The sequence below is a fragment of the Rhagoletis zephyria genome, unplaced genomic scaffold (assembly GCF_001687245.7).
Source record: "Rhagoletis zephyria isolate East Lansing unplaced genomic scaffold, Rhagoletis_zephyria_1.1 Rzeph_scaffold_07375, whole genome shotgun sequence".
In the NCBI taxonomy this organism is placed as follows: domain Eukaryota; kingdom Metazoa; phylum Arthropoda; class Insecta; order Diptera; family Tephritidae; genus Rhagoletis; species Rhagoletis zephyria.
Window position 1 is genome coordinate 12,293 of NW_016164458.1, and position 11,099 is coordinate 23,391.

An 11,099-nucleotide genomic window follows, 5' to 3' on the forward strand; every position below is an offset into this window, starting at 1 on the left:
CTATCAAGAACGCTTAAAGGCAGTGGGAGTGAATATCCCTCCACTAACCTTACCCGTCGGCGGGAGTGGTAACCTCCGCCGAATATAAGACTAAACGCAAATGAGGTGGAAACTCCCAGGTGCGCTTCGTTTGCCGGTAGTGTGTGCCCACCGACTAGTATACCTGCCTACTAGCGACTGCCTCCTTTTACAAAATATCTCCTCGCTTTTATACTCTTCTGCGCGCAGGCAGACTGTTATTCTACAATAACAATGCTTAACTACAAATGTTAAGAAATTAACAAACTTCAACTAGCAACAATTGAATACTGAATATAGTGTTGTACAATTCAACAAGTATATAAGTATATGTAAGTTCAATACAATTCAATTTAAACAATTCAATTTATTTAATTATTATCATTAACTCAATATAATACTTCATAAAAAAATAAATAATGTTGTGGGGACTCCAAAGCCCCTGGATTTGGGTCCTCACAGTGTTTCCAATAATGAAATTTTTCCGTCGTACTGAAGGCTGCATACCGATTTGGGGGCCGCCAGCGATGTTAGTATCGTATAGTTTGAAGAGCCAATGTACTGCAGCAAGAGCTTACGCACATATCTTTGTTGCTCATGATCCTTTTGACTTGGAAATGGACTTCCTGACGTTCCCTGTAGTTTTTAAAGGATTCTTGCTTTGGATCAAAAGCTTCAAAGCCCGACATCACATTTATATTAGTCGATGACGCTGCACTTTGATTTTGCTGATGCATTGCGGTCGTCAGACTAGCCAATGCTTCTAGTAATTTTTCCATTTGTGTCTCCATACCGGCACAGTAATAATAATAATGTTACTGTTTAATTACTGCCTTATCGATAGTTATTTTTCCCCGGGTTATTTCGCACTTTGAAGACGGTCGGACGGCTTTATTTTATTTTATTTTGTTTTATTTTTTTGTCCTCTTCGCCATTTCTGTAATATTTCCATGTTGAAATCCAGTTAATAACTCACTTTATTAGAAGCAAAGAATATGTACAATATAAACGAAAAGAAGAGTATAAAAGGTAATAATAAAGATGGTTTGCCAACTATGCGTAATAAGCGTAATATTATTAGGTGTTGACATTACAATTGTGAACAATATAATTTTTTTATTTTCAATTTTATATGATTTTAAAATGTTTGCAAACGTCAGGAAAAAATCATGGCCGACGAATTGAGAGAATGGTTTTACCTTGTTTGTTTTTGTTTTTATCATGATTTTGTTGGAGCAATTGATGGCACAAATATTCCCATAAAATGTCTTGTCAATAAACACGATGAATACATTAACCATAAAAGGTTCTATTCCATCCAGACGCAGGCGGTTGTGGGCAGAGATTATAAATTTGCAGAGGTTTTCATTGGCTAGCCGGGATCAGTACACGATACTAGAATGTTTGTGAATAGCCCTTTATATGCTTTATATCCCAGGCGCAAATTTTTATTCGGTGATAAAGGATACCCATGCCAAACGTTTCCAGTAGCAGTTATCACCCCATTCAAAGAACCTCTGGCATCCAATCAAGCCAAGTTCAACGTTGCGCATAGTAGAGGAAGAATAGTTGTTGAAGCAGCTTCTAATAAAAAAAATAATAGATTGGCGCTTACACATATGTTAGTGTGTGGCCGAGCTTCTCCTCCCATTTGTGGCGTGCGCCTTGATGTTGTCACACAGAGCGGAGGGACCTACAGTTTTACGCCGACTCCGAACGGCGATTGTATTTTTATGGGAAGCTGTTTTTCATGGCAGAAATGCACTCGGAGTTTTGCCATTGCCTGCCGAGGGAGGACGACCGCTGTTAATAAAAAACCTTTTTTCTATATTTTTTGCTTTGAACCCAGGCGCTGCGGAGTGGAAGCGCGCACTGCTTACCACTACACCACAGCAGCTTTTGGAATTTTGAAAAATAGATGGAGGCACATATTTAATAGGGATTTGGAATTGAAAATTGAAAACTGTATTAAAACCGTATTTGCAGCATTTATATTGCGCCAACATTTGCATTCTTGCAGATGATTTCGATCCATCTTCCCTGACTACTGAGAATGAGACCTTTAATATAGAATCTGTCCAATCTGCGAGAAATATAACTGACTCTGAGGATGGTTTAAGAATACGAAATGAAATATTCAATGACTTCCTTCAAACTATTTAATCCTCAATAAAACAAAACATAATTAAAGAAATTCATAGGTTTTTATTTACATATATTACAAATACTTTTTTTTTAGTCATTTTATATCAGTATTATTTACATTTTCATAAAAATATGAAGTGGTATTCAATACCATGACAATCAAAAAGAATTCAGATATGTAGATCCATTTCGTTAATAAGGCTACTAGTTTTATAAAAGAGTAATATATTGTAACGGACTTTCCTGAGTGCTGGGCGTAGCTCTCGGTTGTCCAGGGTCCTGTAAGGAGTAAACACCCTATCTCCTCAAGAAATTAGAACACACTCGCTTCTAGTTTACAGCCTCTTTATTCGCTATACTCTCGCTATACCTACTCTCTAAAGTATAGAACTAGAGTAGGTGTAAACCCTACAGCTAGCACCAGTCTCAGTGGTTAAAGCCCACTTCGAATATACAACAATAGTCTCGGAGGTTGATCGCTCTTCCACTACCCGTGTGACCCACATTGCCACGTATGCCTAGCTAATGAACAATGCTTGTTAGCACTGCTCCTTTTATACCATTTTTGTCCATCCGCAGACAGTTATCCTCATTACAATTGTTTGTGCTTTATACATGTTATGTAGGTATTGTACATACAAACTAATAATTCAAAATATGTTAGTGTATACATACACATGTACTAGTATAATTCAAATAGATGCAATTCAATAAGTATACGTACATACATATATCCGAAGCGTTTTTTACAATTTCAAATATACAATTCAATGGTACATATCTTTTAATTCAAATTATATATGTATATAAAATAGTTGTTGTGGGGCCCAGGGCCACAGGATCCGGGGTCCTCACACTCCCTCCTTACTCCCGGCAGCAAGACCTACGGTCACCTTGCCAGTCTTGGTAATTCGTACTCTGTACGCCTGGCCGTTTACGATGCGTCTGAATGACTGCCGCTTCTGTTGCTGATGGTTTACGTGCGACTCAATTTCCGCCACCAACTCTTCCGGCAACACACCTACGTCCGGCTGGACCTGCCACTCCGATGGCACACTCGGCTCAGCCTCTTCTAGCCAACGCTCTATTTCTGCCATTAAGTCGGCATCTGCTGCCACACTGAAATCCGCTTCCGCCGACGCCTCCTCCACGAAATCCCTTTGTCCACCGCTCGCCAACGTACACGCCTCGATCGGGCGGTCACTAAGGCACAGCTGTTGCGGCGGTGGATGTGGCTCTTCTGATGCCATCGGGTCGTATAGCCTGATGCGCATATCGATATGGCGCGCATACTCTACTGGCTAAATACTGCCAACGTTTCAAATAATTTACCCTTGTTATCGTATGGGGCTCATCGGGAATAGAAGACATTGGCCGGAAAATTAGAAAATGGGCTGGGGTTAATGGGTCCTCATCACCTTCGAATTTTAAACATATTGGTCTTGANTGGCTAAATACTGCCAACGTTTCAAATAATTTACCCTTGTTATCGTATGGGGCTCATCGGGAATAGAAGACATTGGCCGGAAAATTAGAAAATGGGCTGGGGTTAATGGGTCCTCATCACCTTCGAATTTTAAACATATTGGTCTTGAGTTCAAGCAACCTTCAATTTGACACAATATTGTGGTCATTTCTTCATACGTTGCGGAGGCGGCGGCCAATACTCGATTCAAGAGGAACTTCGTTGATTTAACTCCGGCCTCCCACATTCCAACAAAATGCGGGACAGAGGGTGGTGAGAAATGCCATTGGATTGTTTGGTCTGCCAATTCTTTCTGTTCACAAATTGAATTAGTTCGCGTAGCTGTTGATTGCATCCAACAAATTGGCTCCATTGTCAGAATAAATATGGCATGGTCTGCCCCGTCTCGCCACGAATCTTCGGAGAGAAGCAATAAAGGCCGCTGTGGAAAGTTCTGTAACCAATTCCAAGTGAATAGCCTTTGTGACTAAACACACAAATAATGCAATCCAAGATTTATAGCGCTTACTTCCACGACCTTTCCATGACCGCACTTGTATAGGGCCGGCAAAATCCACGCCGGTGTTGAGAAAGGCGGAGCCAGTTTCAAGTCGATGGCGGGGAAGATCACCCATTTGTTGTTGGAAGGGCTTGCCACGAAATCGCATGCACCGAACGCATTTGTATACACAGCGTTTGACTAGATGAGTTATGCCGGGTATCCAATATTTCAATCCTAATAAATATTGAAGTTGACGGCTTACAGCGTGCAAATATCGTATATGATATTCCCTCACAATGAGCTCAGTTAAGTGCCTGTCCTTGTGTAAGATTAATGGGTGCTTTTGTTCATAACTAATGTCAGCGTTGTCAATTCGACCACCAACTCGTAATAGGCCATACGTGCCAACAAATGGCGCAAGTGATGCCAACTTGTGATTTGCTAAAAGCTGTTTTTCAGCCGATAAGGCTCGAATTTCAGCCGCGAAAAACTGCAGTTGGACATTCTTGATTAACACGTTGTGGCCTGCCTGTAGCTCGGTTACTGAAAGCAGCCCGGTTATCGTTTCGGACTTAGCCCTTTTGCAATCTTTTGTGAACCTCAGAATCCAAGTTGTGATCCTAAGCAATCGGTTATAGTCTGAAAATCGTTCGATGTAGTCGGCTTCGGGAACTGTAGTGATGTGAACAATATTCCTTCGCTCTTCCATGTCGACGTCGTTTGGTGCCTCGAAGTTCTGCTTTTCTGTTGATTCATTACAATCCTTCAAAATGTCTGGCCCATGCCACCACAACTTGTTGTTGATGAGAGCCGAAGGCGCCATACCTCTCGTCGCTAGATCTGCAGGATTATGCTGTGAACCATTGTGTAGCGGGTATAATATTGATGATGTATGATGTTCTGTTCGCGACAAATGATTTCCAACGTCTCGGATGGTCCGCAATCCAGGCCAACACTACCGTGGAATCCGACCAACCAAACATCCTATCATTCTCAATGTTGAATATATGCTGCAGCTTCACCATCAGTTTCACCATTAGCTGTGCTGCGCACAACTCCAAACGTGGTAATGTGACCTGCTTAACGGGGGCTACTCTAGTCTTTGCAGCAATAAGATTTGTATATATTATTCCATCTGGACGTCGCACCCACAAATAGATTGCATCTGAATATGCCAACTCTGATGAATCAGCGAATCCGTGAAGCTCGACGTGGTTGTCGTCTGACAATTGTAACCATCTTGGAATCTGCAAGTTGGTTATCTGGCACATACTATCACGTAACACCAGCCATTGGGTTAATAGATCTTCAGGCAATGGTTGATCCCAGTCAACACCTCTCAGCCCAAGCCTTTGCATAAAAATTTTCATGCTAACGACAACTGGTGCCAACCAACCGATCGAATCGAAGATTTTGCATATATCAGACAAACCTGTACGTTTTGTAACGACATGTGGCATGGCCCCCAGCGTCACACTAAATTTAAAACAATCCTTGGTTGTATTCCACAACAACCCCAAGGTTTTCACAGTTTGGGTATCATCGATTACGGTCTCTGTAGAGGACTCTCTGTCTTGTGTGGGAATGCTATCAATGAACTGTGGTGAATTCGACGACCATTTCCGCAAGTGAAATCCAGCACTGTCAAGAATTTTACACAAGTCGTTTTTTAGGTTTGTAGCTCCTTCTACACTACTTGCGCATGATATGAAATCATCTACGTAAAAACAGGTTTCGATCGCGTTTGAAACATCGGGATTCAGTTCAGCATTGTCAATCGCTACTTGACGCAGTGTTCTGGTAGCCAGGAAAGGCGCGCAGGCTGTTCCATACGTCACTGTCCTTAAATTGTATTCCTGGATTTGCTTACTTTCATCATCTCTCCATAAAATGCGTTGATACGAGCGGTCATCTGGATGTATGAGCACCTGGCGATACATCTTTTCTATGTCCCCAATGAAGCCTATTTTATACCTGCGAAATTGTATTAGGATTGTGAACAGATCCCTCTGTATTGTAGGACCTACTAGTAGTTGTTCATTGAGTGACGTTCCATTGTCTGTTTTACAGGACGCATCGAACACTACGCGTACCCTTGTTGTAGTGCTGCTAGGCTTAAACACTGCGTGGTGTCGCATGAAATATGTCTTGCTAGATGAGCAGCTCCTTGCTACTTCAATGTGCCCCAACTCGAAAAATTCTTGAATAAACTCGGTATACTCTTCTTTAAGCAACACATTTTTATAGAATTTGGCTTCCAAACCATGAAATCGTTTTAACGCCGCCTGCCTCGAGTCCCCCAAGTTAACCACTGTACTCTTAAATGGGAATCTGGCGATGTATCGTCCACTGGAATCCCTCTGAACGTGTTGTTGGAAGTGTATTTCTGCTTGCTCTTCCTCAGGTGTCAGGTGATTCATTGTTTCGTTACATTCCTCGACTTTCCAAAACTGCTGCAGTTGCTCACCCAAGTCGACTGTCATATGCGCTGGTACTATTTCAAGATTTCGCTGATTAGCAACGTTACCAACAATAACCCAGCCGAAAATTGTTTGTATTGCGCTTGGAGATCCACTTGGGTGTACAATCTTGTCTTGTAGTAAACATTCACTAAATATATCTGCACCCAAGATAATGTATATCCGTCCCGTTGAGTTGTATTGGGGATCAGCCAATTTCAGGTTGTTGAAATAATTAAGTTTTTCGTTGTTGATTGTGTGGCCAGGAAGATTTTGTGTCAAGCGATCCACACATAAAGCCTCTGTTGTTGCCATCTTCTCATAATACGTTGCCTTCAATAGTAGGTACACCTTACCCTTTGTATAACTTCCAGTGCCTGCCCCGCCACCATGAATTAAAGTTTTATCGTATGAACGCTTAAGCTCTAGACGTTGTGCGCACGCCTCAGAAATGAGCGTGACTTGTGCACCCGAATCAAGCAGTACTCGACATGGTTGAAGACTATTTCGGCCGTCTAATATGAGTACCGTTGCTGTTGGTAGTAACGCTAGTGTTTTGTTGTACTGATGTGTCGCGTTACCCGGTGGAGCAACGATTTGTGTTTTTCGTTGCAGATTCTACAATTTGAGCGTGTGCATTGAGCTGTACGATGATTGTCTTGAAGGCAGTTGAAACATCTGTTGTTATCACGTACTATTTTAATTCGCCTTTCAATATCTAACATTTTGAACTGATTGCAGTGGAATAGAGCGTGATTCTTTGAGCATACGGGACACGTTTGTATAACCGAAGTGTACGCACTAGATTGGTTTCGACACTTGTTGGCGTTGCTTTTTGCTTCAGTTGCTTTGATTCCAGATTTGACTAAATTTCCTGTCTTCCTTTGGGCGCTTTCCAGCTCAAATAGTCGCTCCTCTAGAAAATTTAGAAATTGTGCAAAGGTAGCGACTTGATCGGATTTTTTCTCTCTGTACCACAAGATGAGTGTTTCGGAATCGATCTTTTTTCTATGTGAAATAATAGTACGGAATCCCAGTGCTCTACAGGCTCATCGAGCGCTTTCAAGGCATTAATTCTTTCATTTGAGGTGTTCACGACTCTTTTTAGTTCAGATGCCGACAGTAACTTCATCGCCGGTTGATCGAATAATAGTTCCAGATAAGCGCTTTTTACCTTGTCGTTTTTATTGTATTTTTTGCAGAGTAAATCCCAGGCTATTTTATAGTTTTCATTTGTAGGCCTTAAATGCTTCACCAACGACAACGCGTCTCCCTTGAGTCTTGTTTGCAGGTATTCGAACCTTTCCACGTCTGACAAATTAGCTCTTGTGTGGATCATTTGTAGGCCTTAAATGCTTCACCAACGACAACGCGTCTCCCTTGAGTCTTGTTTGCAGGTATTCGAACCTTTCCACGTCTGACAAATTAGCTCTTGTGTGGATCATTTGTAGGCCTTAAATGCTTCACCAACGACAACGCGTCTCCCTTGAGTCTTGTTTGCAGGTATTCGAACCTTTCCACGTCTGACAAATTAGCTCTTGTGTGGATCATGGCTTCGAATAGGTCACGAAAACGAATCCATTCGGTATACGTCCCATCGAATTCGGGAATTTGAATATGCGGAAGACGAATTTCGTGTTTGTCTCGTGTATTACGATCATTTGGTTGATTAAAGGGTGACGACGCTGCGTTCATCCCAGTGCTATTCGATATTCTCTCGATTAGCGCACTCCTAGTGGTTTGGTGGTCCATAAGTGACTGCATGGCCCTAGTCTTGTCTCCACCTTGTGGATGCTCACTCATCATACGATTACTTTCATCCTCTCGTACTCGATTGGCAAATATAGATTTAGTTGCGAAATATTTATCTTCCTTCTCGCTTCGATACACTTCTTCATCCTGAGACGGGCCGGCGAGATCATCAATGCTATTTTGTATCTCTTCATACTGTGAAAATAGTTCATCAAGTTTACCGCTTCGCACCTTAACTTCGTCGAAAGATGCGTTTTGGTTCAGACAGAATGTGTAAATACGAGTTATGGAGCCCTTTATGACCTGACGTTTTTGTTTTAGATTTTCCATTTCTACAGACTACAATTTTCTATTTAAAGATTATTTGTGTATAGAGATTTATAAATTCAGGAGTTTTAATTCAAATATTAGGTATATTAAAATTAATTTGTGTGGATATTTACATATATGTATATCATTTAGTAATTCAATCGTACAGAAGTGTTTAGAGAACCTAAACTATATATTTAGTATATTTGCATACAATAATTAGGTTTTCAATTTCATGGGTATACACATACACTTATACATATGTTGAATAATTTGAAGTCGTTCATCTACCTTGAGTTTGAAAAATCTTTAATATTCAATGGAATTTGCTTATATACGTGTGGTCTTAGACCTTAGTAAACAGTTTGAGCTCTGTCCTTTAGCATAGACATTTACCATTTACAATGAATTTATTTAAGTATACATATCAATATAATTGTGCATACCGATGGCGCTCGTACCTGTTGCTATAAGTTACAATGCTATGGTTAATTGCAATTTGCACNTATATTAAAATTAATTTGTGTGGATATTTACATATATGTATATCATTTAGTAATTCAATCGTACAGAAGTGTTTAGAGAACCTAAACTATATATTTAGTATATTTGCATACAATAATTAGGTTTTCAATTTCATGGGTATACACATACACTTATACATATGTTGAATAATTTGAAGTCGTTCATCTACCTTGAGTTTGAAAAATCTTTAATATTCAATGGAATTTGCTTATATACGTGTGGTCTTAGACCTTAGTAAACAGTTTGAGCTCTGTCCTTTAGCATAGACATTTACCATTTACAATGAATTTATTTAAGTATACATATCAATATAATTGTGCATACCGATGGCGCTCGTACCTGTTGCTATAAGTTACAATGCTATGGTTAATTGCAATTTGCACGTGCTCGTTGAGGTTATGTGATGAAGTTTCCGTTTTCAAGTGATGTTCCTTCTGCAAATTTCCACACTCCAATGTGGGTGCTCCGCGTACATGGATACTGTCTATTGGCAATATACAATATTTATTGCACTCCCTTCGAAGATGCTGCGTTGCCCAAATCTAGTGGATGTACACATAATTCACGCTGAATTGTCGAACGAAGCCAATCCGGCTATCCGGCTCGAAGGACCAAACTTATGAGTATGGCAATCGATGTCGTAAACCTATACCTTGGTTTATGTTTAATAACGAAAACACTCACACTAATTTTTGTTTAAGTACAAAATGTTTCATTTATTCGTGGACTGTTTCGTGTGTGTATCTTCAAAAACGCAATTTGTTGACAGCCAACGCCAGTGTGTTCGCTTTGCGTAATTGTACATGGTTGCATTAGTTATTAGTTATNTCCGTTTTCAAGTGATGTTCCTTCTGCAAATTTCCACACTCCAATGTGGGTGCTCCGCGTACATGGATACTGTCTATTGGCAATATACAATATTTATTGCACTCCCTTCGAAGATGCTGCGTTGCCCAAATCTAGTGGATGTACACATAATTCACGCTGAATTGTCGAACGAAGCCAATCCGGCTATCCGGCTCGAAGGACCAAATTTATGAGTATGGCAATCGATGTCGTAAACCTATACCTTGGTTTATGTTTAATAACGAAAACACTCACTGTAATTTTTGTTTAAGTACAAAATGTTTCATTTATTCGTGGACTGTTTCGTGTGTGTATCTTCAAAAACGCAATTTGTTGACAGCCAACGCCAGTGTGTTCGCTTTGCGTAATTGTACATGGTTGCATTAGTTATTAGTTATATTAGGGTTACATTGTTGTAATTTTACGTATTCAATACATAAGTTAAGAAATGGAACTCAAAGTGTAAACAATTATTAATATTTATAACTATAATTATTATTAATATTTATAATTATTATTACTATTGCTGTTGTTATCATTAATTTTAATATTATAATGACAATTATTGTTTTTTTTTACTTTTATAATTTTTCTTTTGTGTTTCGTGCCATCTACATCTTTCATTGTTTTCCCTTGGAACCTTTATTTTTTTTCTTCTTCTTCTTTTTCTTCTTCTTCTTCTTCTTATTCTTCTTCTTCTTATTATTATTATTCTTCTTCATCTGATTTAGGATTCTTCGACTAGCTCCTAATCTTTCAGAGTCTCCGCTGTCATGGCAGTTGCTCCCCTGCTGGCAATTGCCGAGTTCACACACTTCAGTCTCTGCTGAAATTTACCTATTCGCCGCTGTGCGCCGAATTAGGCTCAGACGATGCCACGGGAGAATTTTCACCTTTCGCGTTGTTCTCATAAAATGGTTTGAGATCACTCACGTGCGCTGTCCTCCTTTTCCCTTTGTGCACCTTGTCGAGTTCGACGATCACAGGCGAAATAAAATTTAGTACGCGATGTGGTCCGCCGTATTTCGGTGCAAGCTTAGCCGCGAAATTGTCCACGGCTTTAGACAAGAAGTGTTCT

At 40.1% G+C, this 11,099-nt stretch overlaps 1 protein-coding gene across 1 annotated transcript; it reads right to left on the bottom strand.

Annotated features, from left to right (window-relative positions):
* Window positions 1-4,978: 4,978 nt before the first annotated feature.
* On the bottom strand, window positions 4,979-7,314 carry LOC108374125 (uncharacterized). Its single transcript, XM_017630098.1, has 2 exons — window positions 7,285-7,314; window positions 4,979-7,207 (listed from the first exon to the last, which is right to left on the bottom strand). The coding sequence occupies exons 1-2, from the start codon at window positions 7,312-7,314 to the stop codon at window positions 4,979-4,981; spliced, it is 2,259 nt and encodes a 752-aa protein (XP_017485587.1).
* Window positions 7,315-11,099: the final 3,785 nt, after the last annotated feature.